We start from the raw sequence: 17,530 nt of genomic DNA, 5'->3' as shown, positions 1-17,530 counted from the left end.
TTCTGACGCCTGCTCGTGTAGCCACATTTTCCGCCCCTGTGCCCGCCCACTTCCTATTGGTGGAGCGAAATGGGGCCGAGGAATGATTTGTTTAAACTCTTAACTGCAACTGCCGTCCCCGCCCCAGCATTTCTCAGATTGGATGCGACTCCGTAGGACCTCGCTGGCTGGCGGGGCGGGAGAACTGCAGGTGGGAGATCCGCAGGACTCGCCTCAGCCGCCGAAAGTCTTGGCCAATCAGCTCGTGCGGTCTCGGCCGGATCCTTCCTGTGGCCGCTTCGCAAGACGACGATTTACCTTCCCCTAGTTGTGCTTTCCTCCTTCCCATCCCCTCTTTGGGAAGGCATTCGTCTAGCGCCCAGGTGGTCTCCGGCGATCCCCGCCTAGTTCCACCCGCGCTTGCGCTCTCATAGTCAGTAGGCTCTGGGGACATAGACTGATGTACACGACCCTCGAAGCTCTGCCCAGTGCCCAGCCAGAAAACGAGCATTGGGGCCAGGTGCCCGCGCCTGTTTACCTACCATTTACTGTACAACTGTGATTTTGGACACCTAACCTCACAGCCTCAGTTCTCTCATCTGTAAATTGGTCATGATTTCAGTACCATCGCGATAGCGTTGTGAGGGTTAAATGAGCTCACGTCAAATGCTTACTTAGCAAAAGCCTGTTTCGCAGTCAGCGTTCAATAAATACTTGCGTTTATTGCATTCCTTGGGCTGGCGTTTGAGGGGAGAAGGGAAATGGAATTAGAGTTAGTGGGTGACGCGGGCCAAGCAAGGATCCTACATGCTCAAAAAGAAGGGCACCATCGAAAACCGGCAACTGTTCCTTAACCACTGCTTATCGTAAGAGCGCCAGCGGAGGCCCAGCCTCTGGCCCTTCTAGCCACGCCGACTCTGTGGTAGCGAACCATAGAGTGGCGGAAGTGGCCCATCCCCTTCCTCTCCCGGTCCAAAGACTTGGCGAAGCTTCTGGGGGTTTCTCTGGCGCGGAGCATTGTGGGGTTGCTGGGCGGCCCGGGCGCAGAGAAGAGGAGTACCGGGCCGCTGAATAGGCTTCCAAGATGATGGTGAGTGGTGTCTTGCGCATCTGGCTCCATCCGCTGCCATCTGGTCGGTAGCTGGCGCCGCCTGGCCGGGGCCGGTACAGTAGGACCCCCCCACCCCCACCCGCCCACCCGCCGCCAGCCTACTGCCTCGGTCCTTCCCCCGAGCCCTGTCTGTGGGTGATCCCGGCCCGCCGCCGCCTGGTGGGCCCGGGCACGGAGCAGGGGCCCTCGGCGAGGGTTGTGTGGGGTTCAAGAGGAGGCTCTGGTCTGGCCGGCTGGGGATTACGAATCCCAGGGTGCTTCGGGGCCGCGAACCCGCATCGGCCACCCGGTTTTCTGAGCCCCCATAATCATGACATGGGTTAAATGACTGCGGGTTGAGCGTGCATACGCGGTCGAGGGCCAGACTTGGAAGCTCTGGCTGCCCTGGAAAATGCGGATGTGAAGCGGGTGCTTCCTAGAACCTGCAGAGGCAGCATGGGGACCTTATGTTGGGCCGAGCCCAAGGTCTCAACTATGGTCGCTCACTTGCTGCGTAAATGGAAACAGACCTCTCCGCTCGTACTTTAATTAACTCACTCATTCATAAAGTAAACACATATTTATTACATTTAAATAATGTACCTGAATGTACCAGGCTCCGCTGGTTGTCGGAGGTCCAACTCTTCAGCCAGGAGAATAGGTAGGGCAGATGGGGACACTGCATCAGAGGTGGGAAGACCCGGCCTCTGACTCCGACCCTGTCTGCGCCTCCAGATGTGACATTAGGCGGCTTTTCTAGTTGGCCACCTAACTCTGGTTCTCGTTTTCTTAAGTTAGGGAGGTTGGTGAATCCTGGAGTGTCTCTGTAGCCCTCCTCCCCTCCCCGCTTCCACGGCGTCCCTTTTTCCATCTCAGAGCTGCAGAAACCTTACGTGGGTCCCAAAGCACCTCGGTGGCATCTCCTGAGTTGCTGTTGAACAGGGTCAGCTTTTAAGTGTTTGAAGCAAAACCCTAAGATACTGCTCCCTGTGCACTTGGCAGTTCACTCGTTCATTCTAGCCTACCAGTCCAACTCAGTTCTCTGTTCTTTTCCTGCTTCCTCAGCTTATCGCTGACCTAGTAGATGTCAAACTGACACTTATGAGGTGTTCATTATGGCCACATGCCCTGTGAATCCCGCCTGTACCCAAGATAGAAGGAACCTGGCACTAATCTGTATTCCCTCTCCCTTTCATACCTCCAGTACTGCCTTTTTCAGTCCATCTTCAACGTTACTATTCCTGAAGTCATCTTCATCTTGTGTGCAGAGGCAGCATAGTAGAGCAGTGGAGAGTAAGGGCTCTGGAGCTACACTGAATGCCTAGGTTCGTAACTAGCTCTGCCACTTACTAGGTGTGTGACTTTGAGCATGGTGTTACATTTCTGGCCCTCAGTCTGTTAAAGAGGATTAAATGAATGAATACGTATGAAGTGCCCATCAGGTAGTAACACTCAGCATGTTAGCTAGTCTGCTAGGTGGTTGCTTGCCCTTTCGTCCTTGTAATCCACCTTCCTGCCAAGGCTACCATAAGAGTTTTGGTTGGCCTTTAAAGAACTGGGGATCAGAACCAAGATTCTTCTGACTGGTGATAAAACCCTTCACCAAGAGGCTCCAGACCACCACCTTGGGTTTTTCCTGAACTGACGTCTGTTCTGTTTCTTTGCTGTATTGACCATTTATAGCTCTCCTTTTGGTGTGTGAAACTTCAGTCACCAAGAATTCTCCTTGCTGTTATTGAATTGGTACCTGATATTCTGGAAGCCTTCTGTGGTTGAAAGAGAGGTAAAAGGGTTCCCCAGAAAGCTCAGTCTTTGGTACAGCCGTACAGAATGTATGCTTGCCTTTGTGGTATTGAGAACTACATGCCTTAGCATATGAACACCTGTTGTTTTATAGAGCATCAAGCTTAATAATGCTTAATAAAAGTTTTTAAGGAGGATGAAGAAGAAGACTATTAAGCTGAAATTACCAAGCCTTCCATGATACCCTTGGCAGATTACTGGATTCTGCTGTTGTTTCTTTACTTGAGTAAAAATGCCGTTGGAAAGTAACTTAGGGACAGAAGCTGGGCTTTCCATAGTAGTGCTTGCCCCCCTGAAACGGATAGAAGAGGACCCATCCTGATTGACCTGGCTTGGCTCAATCCAGCCCTGCCACCTTTCCCTCCTTAAATGATCTCTGTACCCAGCCTGCCATTTCTGTAGGGCCTTTAAAGCATAGGGAACTTGGGGACAACGTGGTGAGCTGCTTCCAAGGCCTCTTTGCTTTGTACTTAAGAATTTTCAGTGAATTTAGTATCACCATGCTGCCGATGCTTTTCCAAAAATAACTGACTGCTACCTTATTTCACGGCTTGTATAAAGCATTTTCAAGTGTAGTTGACCCTTGAAGAGCTCGGGGGTTAGGGGACCTGACGCCGCTCAGTTGAAAATTTGCATATGATTTAGTCAGCCCTCCATATCCGGGGTTCCTCTGTATCCGAGGATTCAACCAACCTCAGATAGTGTAACACTGTAGTATTTACTATTGAAAAAACATCCAGGTATAAATGGAGCCACACAGTTCAAACCCATGCTCTTCAAGGGTCAGTTGATATGTAACAGTTGAATTTTCAGCACCAAAAGCTTCTGTATATTGCTTTGTATGTGACCAAATCTAGGCATTCTGCACATTGAGATTAGTGTACTCCTTACCTTTGGGAAGCTTGTACTTTAAGATGGATGGCAATATAAACATTATGCTCAAGAAGGAGCAGAGAGAGTGTTGGGATCCCCTGTTCCCAATGCTCATGTTAACGGCTGTTGAGAAAACTTGGAAGAATGGAGGCTCTGAGGAGTTGCTGGCCTAGTGGAAAGAAAGTGGTTTTGGTAGAACGGGGCAGTGTGGCTCTTGTTGGTGGGGTTACAATTTGGAGGTAGAGGGAGAAAAAGTTTATAAAAACATTGGATAAGTTAGCCTTGGAGAGGTGAAAGAATCTGTCGAAGGAAATAGGAAGGGATTAAGACTCAAGTTGGTTTTTGATTTAAAACCTAAGGCTTCATCCGGGGCAGGGTTGGACCAGAGGTGACTTGAGGTTGCCCTGAGGAATGATTTATAGCAGGACTGGGAGAAGGTGGGGCCTTTTGGGGGACACAGCTTTCCTTGTGAGGAACCTGAAGGAAGGCTGAGAGTATGGAGAAGCCATTTCTTGCCACTAAACCTGGGATACTACCATGAAAAGGAAGGAATTTTCCTTCCAGTATTCTTTAAAAAAAAAGTAATGTGTGATATGTTTGTTAGAAAAAGTTGAAACAAAACAAAATATCCAAGTGTCAAAACTTTTTTACTTACCACTCTTACTCATTAGAGTTTGTTGTACATTTTTCCAGCCTGTTTTTATGCATTTGCACATTATATCTTGCCTCTTCTTACCCATTTTCTATAGTTGTTTTTTGGGTTTTTCCCAATGTAAATTAGACTATGCCATTCCTCTGCTAAAAGCCTTTCCAGGGCTTCCCTTCTTTGTAGGACTAAAATCTAAACTTAACGATAGTCTATAAGTGAGTAGTGACCTGGTTCCTGCCTGCTTCTTCAGCCTGATTCCAGTCTTCCACTTACTCACTACCCTCCAGCTACACTGGCCAAAGGAGTCGAATTTTTAAAGAAACTGCTCAGTTAATGTGGAGTCAGCCTCATGGGTTGCTCGACTTTGTAGGGTGTGAATTCCTGGTTCCTTTTTGTTGGGCTGAGAAAGCCCTGTGCTTTCCTATGCCTTCCCTGCTCGGACACCTGAAGTACCCCCTAGGAGTGGACATGGGCAGTGATTTTCAAACTTTATATTGCAATCCACAGGAAAAAATAAATTTCAAAGCATAGCGTAATAGCACACGCGTAACTAACATAGCAAAAATGTTGCAACGGTATTTATCCTTAATTTGTTTTACACACATAAAATAAGTCACAAATGCAGGGAAGACTGGGCCTGGTTCATGAGCTCATCTCTGAAGGCACAGCCTTGGATGCAGAGAGGAAGCAGTCTTGTGTGCTAAGGTAAGGAATTACTGTCTGCTAATGGTCACTGGAGCAAAGGTACCTCAGCAGGCGCTTTAAAATAAGCAGATATCCCTGTCTTCCCAGAGTTTCTAAAGCAGTTCCACAGATTAAGCCTCTGCGAGAACAGTGACTGTTCTGGAGACCAATGCAAAATAGAGAAAAACTTGTTTAGGGTATCTGGTTGGAGATTAGTCACAAGGAGGCTTTATGGAACCAGCATGAGAGAGGGAAACATTGCTGTGCAAATTAGATTTGTTGTCATTTTGTGAGGCGGACAAAGGTGCCATTTGTTTCTCTGCCTAGCCATTTCTCTACACTCCAGCTATACATCATTGGTAAAGCTGTCTGCCTGGGCATCTCCAGGACAACATCTGAAGCTGTTAGCACCTTATGTTTTGCATCAGTGCCCCATATACTTCTCTACGATTAAGCTCTAATGCAGATAAATGGATGTTTGCTGGAGGGTGAACACTGAGCGTGGCCTAATTCCTTAAAACAGGGAATAAGGTCAGCAGTTGAAAGGGCTATGCTTATGCATTTGGGCACTGGAGAACACATTCTTTGATTTGTTCTTTTTGACTAAATCAGTGCTTCTCAAACCATTTTCTGGCACACCTGCAAGTATGCTATCTCTGGAGGTAGAGGCAGTTTAAGGAATGGATATAGTGGATGGACATTGGAGGAATGTGGTTTAAAAGGGCCTCCAGGTATTTCTGTTACTGGGGAGATGAGAGCATTTTTCCTCTCCCTCCTTAAGTCTTATGTAATGAATGATTATTTTTCAAAAACAAAAAAAAAACATTCAATTGCTCTTTCTTCTCTAGCCCACACCAGTTATCCTGTTGAAAGAGGGGACTGATAGCTCCCAAGGCATCCCCCAGCTTGTAAGTAACATCAGTGCCTGCCAGGTGATTGCTGAGGCTGTAAGAACTACCCTGGGCCCCCGTGGTATGGACAAGCTCATTGTGGATGGCCGAGGTAAGTCTGCAGAGTTCCTCAGGCCAGTTGCAGAAGAGGAGGCTCCCCCAGAGTGTTTGGGGCTAGCAGAGGTTGGCATTAGAAATCTCAGTGCTCTGAAGATCTCTGAAGGATTGCTCACTGTGAAGCAGTTTCTTTTCAGACATTGTCCTGAATGCTGAGCCCCCTGGGAATATATGGGAGAATCCCGGCTCAGGAGCCTGTTGCTTTGTAGAGAGATTTAGCCTAGAAACACTATAGAACCTTCCGGAGTTGCCTGTGGTCACTTCCATTGTATCATGTTGCCAAGACAAATTCCCCCTTATGTTTTAGTGTATTAATTTACAAGTGAAATACTAGGGTATCAACTGTTAAGAATATCTAAATGATTATTTATTCTTATTTTTAAAAATGTTTTCTACATCCAGTAGAGGTGTGCTCTTTGCACATTTGCTCATTTTTTCATTTCAAGGAAAATCAGGAGTTCATGGTCTTTGGAATGTGTGATTTTAGGTGGCCCTTTTCGCACAGAGCTAACTCTGTAAAAAGATCAGTTCATTCCCACCATGAGCCCCTCTGTCCCATCCCAATAATGTGTATATGGGCTCCAAGTCCAACTAGAAGACAGAATTTAAGAAAAGGGCTTTACATTTTTACTTTGTGTTTGTTCCTTTTAAGGCAAAGCAACAATTTCTAATGATGGGGCCACAATTCTGAAACTCCTTGATGTTGTCCATCCTGCAGCAAAGACTTTAGTGGACATTGCCAAATCCCAAGATGCTGAGGTAGGAAAATCAAGCCTATGTGTTTCAGTGAAACACATGCCTGCTTGCTCCTTTGCTGTCCTTTCTTTAAAAATTTTGATTTTATGTCTAAAATTATAATTTCACAAGTAATTGCTTGGGAAAATATTTAGGTGGAATTAATAGTCTTTTAATATTCCTGCTCTTCCACTGTGTGGCTGAGATCTTAAGATCAGGCCTGTGTGCTGTCATTCATTTGAATTGCTCGGTAAATAATTTAACCTCTCATCTGTTGGTTGCCGTATAAGATGGGGCTGGAGACTGTTTCCAGTTTACCTTTCTTTTTAAAAGAAAATTTTTTTATGATGGTAAAATATACTTAGCATAAAATTTACCATCTTAATGTGTGCAAGTCAGTGACATTAACTCGTCTGCCTTTTTAAAGACCATTTCTGACACTGGAGTCTTGATAATAAATGTTGAGAGAGACAAGTTTGCATATCAGAGTATTACAGATATGTCCTGAAGTTATATCAAAAGGTCTGTTAGGACCCAGTAGCCTATAAAACAGTATGGCTTATATAAAATTAAAGTGAGAAGAGTCTAGATTTGATTGGTTAATATTTTCAACAAAGGAATACCTTTCTGTCCAGGAATTTGGCAGCTTAAACCCTTCGCCACAGTAACCTTTTTTTCTCCCTGAAGTCCCTTATATTATACAGTGGACATAAGTGAGTAAAAAATAAGTATCTTCTAAATCAGAAGTTAGCCAGTTTTTTTAAAAGCTCTTATTCTTAAAAAAAAGAGAGAGAGAGAGAAAGCTCTTATTCTTTTTCTCCTTCATTAAAAATAAGGTTTAGATCCTATCATAGAAAATAGCCATGTAAGAAAGATTAGCAGACTAGTGATCTGCTAATTCCGAATAGTGTTTAAAATAAAAAGGACCTTAGCTGGTCCTTAGAGGTTTGTTTTGTAAACTCCTGTAGTATTTTGTGCTCCTTAAAGAATATTTATCTCATATCTCTTGCTACTGTGGTTATTTGTGACATGTGAGCATTGTATTATAAGCATCTCTGGAACTGTCTTACTTATCATAGTACCTTGTCCGTAATAAATAAGTTCTTGGCTAATATACATATATGATTTCATAGTCTGGGGAAATTTGTCCAAATCAGCCCTCTTTGGAGAATGGCCTGGCTGGGGAATTAATTTTGTGGCCCAGGACCATTAGATGGGGTGAATACCTATCCACCAACACCTTTCTTCTACTTGTTGCAAAAAGCTGTGCTTCCCAGAAAAGGCTTAATATCCATTTAAACAGTCCCCAGTTTAAATGGGTAGATTGCTTAAAAAGTGGAGTTTTGGGGCTTTATCCCTGAACGTGAGAAAACGTGAATTTACTGTCATCCTCTTCCAGGTCGGTGATGGCACCACCTCAGTGACCCTGCTGGCTGCAGAGTTTCTGAAGCAGGTGAAACCCTATGTGGAGGAAGGTTTGCACCCACAGATCATCATCCGAGCTTTCCGCACTGCCACTCAGTTGGTATGGGAGTGCTGGTGAACTTGGGCGCTTTGTGCACCTTTGTATTTCTCTTAGGATACTATCTTTATTGGGGTGTGGAGGGACTGGGAACAAGGTTCTTTGGACATTTTCTGAATTCTACTGCCTAGGAATCTCAGTTCTACCATTCAGTAGCTTTTGACTAGGTATATTACTTAATCTCTTTAAGCCTCAGTTTTCCTGATAGACTATGATAATAAGCTCTTGGTGAGAGCTATTTTTGTTTTTATCAAGTACTTCATCATGGCACATCTTGAGACCTTGCTTTTATTGACCTTTGACTTTCATTCTGTAACCTGGGGTAAGTCAGTTCCTCTGTGCCTTACTTTGTCTCTTTACTATCTCTGTTTTGGGGTGGTGGCATTAAAATGAAATCATACATGAGAAGTAAGTATGAACGGATATCTTTTGAAAAAGATGGCTTTGAAAAGATACCATGTTTAACATACAAATATGTGTATCGTATATTATATAACATACCTAATTAACATATAAAGTGCTAGAAGTTGTCACAGGTGCTGTTTGTAAGCCAGAAAATTTGGCCTAATTTAGTGTCATAGTGTGTTTCCATTCATTTGTTTTAGTGTGTTACCTGCAGATCCAGAGCTGAATCCTGATGTACCCTGATGATTCTTCAGAACTATACCTACTCTACATTTCTAACTTTGGGCATTTTCTAAACTATAGAGATTTATATTTTTCTGGGCAGCTACAAGACTTAGAAATGTTGTTTCAGCTGTAGAGTAGAAATGCTTGAGATTTGGGAGCAAACGGATTAGGGGCTAGCAGGAGCTATTGGGATCCACTTCTCCGGTTTGTTTTTAGCCTGAGATACTCACCCAGCTTCTGTTCTTGGCAGGCAGTTAACAAGATCAAAGAGATCGCTGTGACTGTGAAGAAGGAAGATAAAGTGTAAGTTTGCAGTGAGCTTTGTCAGAACCTTGACTTCCCCTGACCAAATTGAATGCAGAAGCATGTGGAATCCCTGCATGGCCTGGGGCTGTTTGGCTCTTGCTAGACCTCTGGCTGTGCCCCAGCCCATGCATTACAAGAGAGGCTGTAGGTTGTAGTTTAAAAGCTATCACTCATAACGTCTTTGATTGCAGTCACCGCCTGTCACTGATAATCTGCCCTAAAGATACAGAAGGTGAAATTGTTGAGGGCTGAGTTTAGAGACTAGAACAGAAACTGTCTCCACATTGCAGTAGAGTCAGGTAAGAGGGGCTTTCAAGGCCTGATGCAAGTCCCACCCTTGTGTCCCAGCGAGCAGAGGAAGCTGCTAGAGAAATGTGCCGTGACTGCTCTGAGCTCCAAGCTGATCTCCCAGCAGAAAGCCTTCTTCGCTAAGATGGTGGTGGATGCGGTGATGATGCTCGATGACTTGCTGCAGCTTAAGATGATTGGAATCAAGAAGGTTCAGGGTGGAGCCCTAGAGGTGAGCCTGCCGTGGCCTCCCTAGGAGGCTCTTGCTTTCGCATTGACCCTTCAGACAGCTTGGTGTAGGAGGAGAGCACACGGTACAGGAACAGAGAGAATGCATGTTGGGCTGGAAGGCAGACTGGAGCTGTTCCCCATACTGCTGCTACAGGCTTCTCCTGTAGGTGCATTTTGTAACCTCTGCAGACCTATATTTACTTGTCGGCAGAATGGAAGATTGAACTGGCTGATTTTAAGAATCTCATTGTTAATGTGGGAGGGGGATAGGACTAGCTCTGATAAATCATCTAAAACCCTCAATAAATATGAGAAGTACATTTCAGTCCATTCTTCTCCAAGTGATACGGCCAACCTCTCCCTTCTTTTATTCATTTATTTTGAATAGATAATACATAATTCAAACTGTATAGAATTCCTAAAGGAAAAAACAAATGTTCCCTACACCACTCCTGCCCCGGATACAGCCACTGTTTGTGTGTGTGTGTGTGTGTGTGTCCCCGTCCGTCCGTGTCCCCATCCTTCCAGAAGTACTCTGCATCTATAAGTGCAAATGTAAATACTGTTTTCTTAAACAAATGCTCAGTTGTAATACATAGTGTTCTGCAACTTGCTTTTGTCTACTTAACATATTTTTTCACTTATTTAAATTTAAATAGAGACATGTTGGCTAGTGGCCACTATATTGCACAGCATAACTATAACTTTGTTCTTTTTTAACACACAAGTATCTGTCTGGAAACCTTCTTTGATGTTGGTGTCTCCATGTTGGACCTTTTCTAGTCTTTGGCCTGCTCTACTTCTTACTTTACTCTTCCTTGGTGACCTCAGCCTGAGGTGATTTGGACAGGACAAGACCTGCTTGAAATATTATTTCCTGGCCCTTGTTCTTTGAAGTCTTTGGAGGGACTTCTACCCCTCCAAATTGCAAATTGCATTTTCATTCTGTCCACCTCCCTCCTCTTCCTCCTGTCATGGCACATGTCAGTGGGATGAGGTTCTTTTTATATAATAAAGCTGTGAGGAATCTGGAGGTCATCTGAGCTATTCCCCATCTTCAGCCCCCACTACCACTCATGTTTCCGCCCATTCTTTGCATCATGGCTTGCCGACTTTGTCTTTACACACTGCTTTGGTAGCAACATTCCACTTTCTCCTGGGCCTTCCTATTTCCGTAAACCCTTGAGATTAGATTGGCATTCACTAAACTAGGGATCAGAACTAATAATCTTATCTGGCGAGAGAGCCAGGGGCTCCAGGCCACACATATGTTCTTCAGACTGTCCCACATCTCTTAAATGCATGTAAAACCCTTAACACAATACTTGACACACACAATTCAGTAAATGGTGGTAGTAATTATTTACTTACTCTCAGGATTAACTGAAAACTTCCTGATCTATATCTTCAGCCCTTAGCTCTCTCGAGCTTCACATTCCTGGATCTCACTGCTACTGCACTCATTATGTTGTCCTCCAGACCTGTAATATTTTCTGTATTCCTTGACATAGCTGGTATCACCACCACTATTCAGTCACTCAACCCAGAAGCCTAGGGTCATCCTTAAAAATATTTCCAATTCCCCACAACCTGTTGATCACTGTTGTTTCATTTTACCTACCAATTTGTTGTTTCTTAAGTCTGTCTCTTTTACTAGACCATTGTCCTGGTAGTGGTCACTCTTCCTCCAGTCTTGCATCCCCTAAGTCCATTCTATTTTTTGTTGCAGCGTGAAGTTCCCCAGTTTACACTCTGTGTGTAAAGCATATTGGGGTTCCACATTGTGTACAGGATAAGAGTCAGGCCTTAGCAGAGCCTTTAAGATTCTCCTAAACTGGTCCCTGCCCTCTTGTTTTGTATTCCAGCAACTGCAGGTAGCTTTTCATCCCCTGATTGCACCACACTGCCTCTGTCTCTTGGGAACATCTCTTTCTTTTTTCTGTTTGACTAATTTCTGCTCATCCATCTTGAGTCAGCTCAGGCATCACCCCCTTTAGGAGGCTGTGGATTTGAATGATGTAGGAATTTGTTTCACTGATAGGCTACAGTATTATAGGCTAGGATTGTAGATTAGCAGTGGCAGAGAACATATAGGTCGTTGAACTGAATACACTATTTTAAAAGATTTATTTTTTTGACGTATAGTTGATTTACAGTGTTGTGTTAATTTCTGCTGTACAACAAAGTGATTCAGTTATACATATATATGTATATATTCTTTTTCATACTCTTTTCCGTTATGGTTTACCACGGGATACTGGATATAGTTTCCTGTGCTATATAGTAGGACCTTGTTGTTTATCCACTATATATATAATAGTTTGCATCTGCTAATCCCAAATTCCCAGTCCATCGCCCCCATCCCTTGGCAGCCACAAGTCTGTTTCTGTGAGTGTTTCTGTTTCATAGATGAGTTCGTTTGTGTCATATTTTAGATTCCACATGTAAGTGATATCGTATGGTATTTGTCTTTCTCTTTCTGACTTACTTCACTTACTGAATACACCCTTCTTTACGGAGTGGGAAATGACTAGGTTTTTTAGTAAGAAAGAGATCTGAGATTTGAACCTGCCTTCTGATACTACTGAAGCCACTCCCAAGTGTAGCATGCTTTCTATTATGCCCTGCTGTTAAATCCGCCCCACAGCAAGCTCTGTTATGGAACAAGTGGTAGTAGTTCATATTTTGAGGGATCAAGATGGGAGTAGCCACAATGATAGCTTGGGAACCGCAGGAAATTTCTGACGCTTAGGATCTTTTGTTTTCATCTGGAAAGAGGAAGCATCTAGGCTACAGCACACAGGTATGTGTGTGCTCGTGTGCAGTACAGGTAGGGAGGGGTATGTGTACGTATGTGTAGAAGACTGGGAGGTGGGGAGTTGGGATCAAAGTGCATCCCTTGGCACCTGCTTTGGAAGTCAGTCTTAGAGAACAGCCCAAACAGGCCTTTACCATGCTTAGTCTCTGCAAGCAAACTGGTTTTCCTTATACGGAAGGCACAACCAAAATATGTTCTGTATTTTTCCTAGCTTTTAGGATGATGGAAAAACTTTGTTACAACAGTGAAATAAAACATAAACATGGTTAACTCCTTCAGGTTCACAGAAATGGACATGCATTATTAGTCCAGCACACCACTAACTTGATTTCATTTCATGGCAGTACTGAACTGTTGAACTGTTTGTTTTTTTAAACAGGAGTCCCAACTTGTAGCTGGTGTTGCATTCAAGAAGACTTTCTCTTATGCTGGGTTTGAAATGCAACCCAAAAAGTACCATAATCCAATGATTGCCCTTTTAAATGTTGAGCTCGAGCTGAAAGCTGAGAAGGATAATGCGGAAATCAGAGTCCACACGGTTGAGGTAGGCCCTACCAGCTGGCAGTGGCATGGAGATGGGCAACATTCTGGGCCACAGCCTCGGGCCTTTGTGGCCATCTTGGGCTTATCTTTGTTTCTCAGGTACCTTATGGGCTCCTTTCTCCTCCTATCCCCCTAAATATTAATGTCTAAATACTGGGCCCACTTCTTTTCTCACTCTATGCTCTCTCTCAGTGACCTGGACCTGAGGAGGTTTGGATAGGGCAAACATGCTGAAATATTATCCTCTGGCCCCAGGGAAGGGGCTTGCAGGGGCCTCTCAGCTATATAGTGAGCCCAGTATTTTGATTCCTCTTATTTGAGCAGATGTGAACTCTGCCCCTTCTATACTGGGTCCCGTGTTGCAAGGACAGGTGTGCTCCCAACATTGATATCACCAAGGCTGTCTCTGGAGGTAGCAGTGTCACCCATCTGTAAGCAAGTATTCTTGGAAAATGTGTCCCCAACACAGAATGGCCTTTGGGGGAAAGGGTCTTGTCATTGGTAACTCCATGGGTGCAGTGCCTCAGAGGAGCTAGAACTTAGCCGGGCTAAAGTATGTCTCACACCGTAGCAAGTGCTAGCTCTGGAGTAGCTCCCAGTCCTGGGGTTACTTTCTGCCTTTGTGTTTGAAAGTTTTAGGTGATTCCTAAGTTACCTTATAGGGTCCTTGTATATTTGGACTGAGAGGAGGCTATTCTGTTTACCCCTGTTAATTCCCAAATAAATCAGTATATTTTATTTGGCGGGGGTGTGTTATGTTTTAACATACCATATAGGCTAACCTCCACCCCAAAGCATCCTCATCCTTTTCTGTGTCTCTTCAGGATTATCAGGCAATTGTTGATGCTGAATGGAACATTCTTTATGACAAGTTAGAGAGGATCCATCACTCCGGAGCCAAAGTCGTCTTGTCCAAACTCCCCATTGGGGACGTGGCCACCCAGTACTTTGCTGACAGGGACATGTTCTGTGCTGGCCGAGTGCCGGAGGAGGACCTGAAGAGGACAATGATGGTAACCAAACTTTCACAGGCTGCTTCTTGGTCTTTGTGGCCCCAGGGGGGTTTTCACTTACCCCTGGTGTACCGGAGTGGTTGGTATGTGAATCTAGACCTGTCTTCTTAACTCTTTTTGCCATGAAACACTCCAGTTCCAGTGTGTATATGCTCAGTATACAAGAGTTAATCTAACCAAACAAGTCAGGAAAGCTAATTTGTAAGGAAACCTAGCAGTAGGGCTATGATTAGCTGGCTAAACTCCAGTCTGGATGCTTCCGGCCAGGTTTCCTCCCTTTCTTCTTGAGCATCTCACCAAAGATGCTTCAGGTCTAAAGCACTGATCCTGGCTTCAGTCGCTGGGCCCAAAGCACCCTAGTTTAGGGGAGGGGGTATTGGGTGAAACAAAGGGTCACCATCTCCTTTTAACCAGGCTTGTTTGCCCTTCGTGTGTCTTAGTTCTGTTTTGTTTTCTCCTCTTCCAGAGGGAGCCTGGAGGTCAAGGGTGAGAGTGGGTCATCCAGTGAGGAGAGCTCCGGGGCACCATGGCAGTCTAACATGGGAATTGGCTTTAAGACTAAGGGTCAGGAAGCTCACTTCTGGCCTCGTGTGAGCCTTCACTGCTAGATGATGTTGTCTTGTGTTCTTCAGGCTTGCGGAGGCTCCATCCAGACCAGTGTGAACGCTCTGTCATCAGATGTTCTGGGCCGCTGCCAGGTCTTTGAAGAGACCCAGATTGGAGGCGAGAGGTGAGCAGTAGGCCTGGGCTCCCTGTGTGCCTAGCTTACGAGACTTGCCTGATGGCCTTCTGCCGTCTTTGGGGTGTGGTGTATGTATAGCACATGCTCTTCTCTTCTGAGGTCTTATATCTCTTGGGGCATAAAGAGCTCAGATATATAGAGTGATTTGGGAGGGAAGAAGATCAAGTTGGGTCTGAAGTCTGATTCCACAATCTTTTATGCCCCTGTGGTACAGCCCTAGACCTTCCCAAGAACATGTCTTTAAGGGTGGGCTTGGAGAACCTTAGTGAGGAACAGAAGAGCAGCTGCTGAGTGTTGGGAGGACTTGGTGAGGTTAGAACACAGCGGGTTGGCAGCAGAAAGGAGTTCACAAGTATGATTTGACCCTGGGTGTAGGTACAATTTCTTCAAAGGCTGCCCCAAGGCCAAGACTTGTACTATCATCCTCCGTGGTGGCGCTGAGCAGTTTATGGAGGAGACAGAGCGGTCCCTGCACGACGCCATCATGATTGTCAGAAGGGCCATCAAGGTACTAGGCTGGGAGCTTCCAGCCTGCACAGCTCACTCTGCCTCTTGAGCTGATGAGACCCTGGATTTGTGTGGTGATTCCTTCCCTGTATAACCTGTCCTTCCATGTGGGGCATGTGGGCCCTGATTTGTCTCACAGATGATAAAGAAACAGCCTCAGTCTCTCAAAATAAGTCATGCTGCCTTAAACGCTAAGACTTGTTCTTGTGAGCAGCTGTGGAGCTGATGGAGTCAGCCATCCCAGGGATTGTGCCAGTGCCCTCAAGCTACAGGTGACCTTGAAGATGGTCAGAAACCATAAGCTTCACCAGATTGAAGTTGGGATGTGCTAGACACGGTCCATGTCTGGGCTTCCTGGGGCTTGGGCTGAGGGAGGGAATGTGGAACCAGCCCTCTTTCTGGGCTAGAGGGCCTATTGACTGAACGGCCCAATTTGGCCATGGCTGGAGCTTAGACCGGGGGACCCCTTGCATTTAGTGGTGGGTCTGGTCTCTGCAGAATGATTCAGTGGTGGCTGGTGGCGGTGCCATTGAGATGGAGCTCTCCAAGTACCTGCGAGATTACTCAAGGACCATTCCAGGAAAACAGCAGCTATTGATTGGGGCCTATGCCAAGGCGTTGGAAATTATCCCACGCCAGCTGTGTGACAACGCTGGCTTTGATGCCACAAACATCCTCAACAAGCTGCGGGCTCGGCACGCCCAGGTGGGTTATTCCTCTCCTCCGTGTCCAGGGACTGGGTGGACGGGGCTAGACTCTGAGTGTGTGTTGTGCTTACTCAAGCTCTGTGTGGTCAGCCCAGGTGATAGTGCTGGAACCAAACCCAGTACCAACTGCCTGCCTCCTCTGAGGTCAGAAGGAAAGACCAGTGCTGGGACTGGTGGTTCCAGGGTTTGTTCAGTGCTTCTTCCAAGAGTCTGATCACTCCTCACGGTGCAGTGAGAGGAACCAAAGGAACCCTGTGGCCTCCTGCCTGGAAGCACATACCATGTGTACTGGGTTCCTTGGTGGTGAAGCACTCCAGGGCCCTGCTGACAGCAGTCCGGCCATGGCTCTACCACCTCCAAGTTGTGATCTCTCTGAGAATTTAATTTGTTCATCTGCTGTTTAGCAAATACTCATTTAGAGATGTTTCTTAAATGCTGTCTGTTAAATGCTCAGTGTGGTGACAGCAGCATTTAGTGAGTGACTTAATTTCTGACTTGTGTTAGAACTTTAAGTAAGTCACTTTGTCTATTTCCTTGTCTGTAAAATCGGGACTAATGGAAGCAGTGAGATGATGAAATGAGATAAGGGATTGGAAAGTGTTCCTCTTGAGAAGCCTGGTTTGACATACGCAGTCCTCAGGTGACCTGAGGATGGGGCCTCCCTAAAAGCCAGCAGCTTGCCTGGGAGAGGGCCCGGAGGTCTTCTGTGGTCAGCACTTCTCAGGTTGGGGGTGGGGGAGGGGCGGGAAGAGGCTTCCAGGCTCCTGTTGTGATGCCACCTTCCTCAGGGAGATGCCAGCGGGTTCAGAGAGCCTGAAGATTCCTAACAATCCGAGTCGTTCAGAGGGTGTGCAAGAAGAAATTTGAGAGCAGTTCCACGTCACTTTCCCTCTTTTTCTGCTCTTTCAGGGGGGCATGTGGTACGGTGTGGACATCAACAATGAGGACATAGCTGACAACTTTGAGGCGTTCGTGTGGGAGCCAGCTATGGTGCGGATCAATGCCCTGACTGCAGCCTCTGAGGCTGCGTGCCTTATCGTGTCCGTAGATGAAACCATCAAGAACCCTCGCTCAACAGTGGATGTCCCCCCAGCTGCTGGCCGGGGCCGAGGTCGTGGCCACCCCCATTGAGAGGCACCCCAGCTCTCACAGGAGTGGCTGGCAGGCTGTGCTTACTCTGTCTTGGTGAAATGGTATTACGAGGAAGGGGTAGTATTTGACCCACTCTGTTCTCACTGGAGGTTATTTAAATAAAACTTAAAAGACTTAGAATTCATTTTGCAAATTATTTGGGCACAGGAGTTTTACTCATAAATGTCTTGACTGCAGCTCAGAATTGTAGCTTTATATGTACTCACCGAACAGGTAGAAAAGAGAAAATCATCATCCTTCTTGGGCTGAGT

General features: G+C 45.7%; 1 protein-coding gene across 3 annotated transcripts; it reads left to right on the top strand.

Moving 5' to 3' along the window:
• The first annotated feature begins 933 nt into the window (after positions 1-933).
• CCT7 (chaperonin containing TCP1 subunit 7) lies at positions 934-17,399 on the top strand. Of its 3 annotated transcripts, XM_059942947.1 has the most exons (13): positions 934-1,069; positions 5,008-5,099; positions 5,927-6,080; positions 6,738-6,844; positions 8,220-8,345; positions 9,223-9,275; positions 9,627-9,798; positions 12,995-13,159; positions 13,983-14,171; positions 14,804-14,901; positions 15,289-15,421; positions 15,919-16,125; positions 17,037-17,399. In XM_059942947.1, exons 3-13 carry the CDS (start codon positions 6,053-6,055, stop codon positions 17,256-17,258), a joined length of 1,500 nt encoding a protein of 499 aa, XP_059798930.1. In that variant the 5' UTR covers positions 934-1,069; positions 5,008-5,099; positions 5,927-6,052; the 3' UTR covers positions 17,259-17,399. The 3 variants fall into 3 exon arrangements, with proteins under 3 accessions (XP_059798930.1, XP_059798929.1, XP_059798931.1); XM_059942946.1 differs by lacking the exon at positions 5,008-5,099; XM_059942948.1 differs by lacking the exons at positions 934-1,069; positions 5,008-5,099; positions 5,927-6,080; positions 6,738-6,844; positions 9,223-9,275 and having other exon boundaries at positions 8,284-8,345.
• The last annotated feature ends 131 nt before the right edge of the window (positions 17,400-17,530 follow it).

The sequence above is a fragment of the Balaenoptera ricei genome, chromosome 13, assembly GCF_028023285.1.
Source record: "Balaenoptera ricei isolate mBalRic1 chromosome 13, mBalRic1.hap2, whole genome shotgun sequence".
Taxonomy (NCBI): Eukaryota; Metazoa; Chordata; class Mammalia; order Artiodactyla; family Balaenopteridae; genus Balaenoptera; species Balaenoptera ricei.
Note: the sequence above shows the minus strand (reverse complement) of the source record. Positions and strands in the feature narration are given on the sequence as shown.

What these genes read in the sequence shown, in the direction of transcription:
- CCT7 (XM_059942946.1), top strand. An exon ending in TTGTCAGAAGGGCCATCAAG is followed by an intron (nt 15,422 to 15,918) that starts GTACTAGGCTGG and finishes TGGTCTCTGCAG; the next exon opens with AATGATTCAGTGGTGGCTGG. An exon ending in TGCGGGCTCGGCACGCCCAG is followed by an intron (nt 16,126 to 17,036) that starts GTGGGTTATTCC and finishes CTGCTCTTTCAG; the next exon opens with GGGGGCATGTGGTACGGTGT.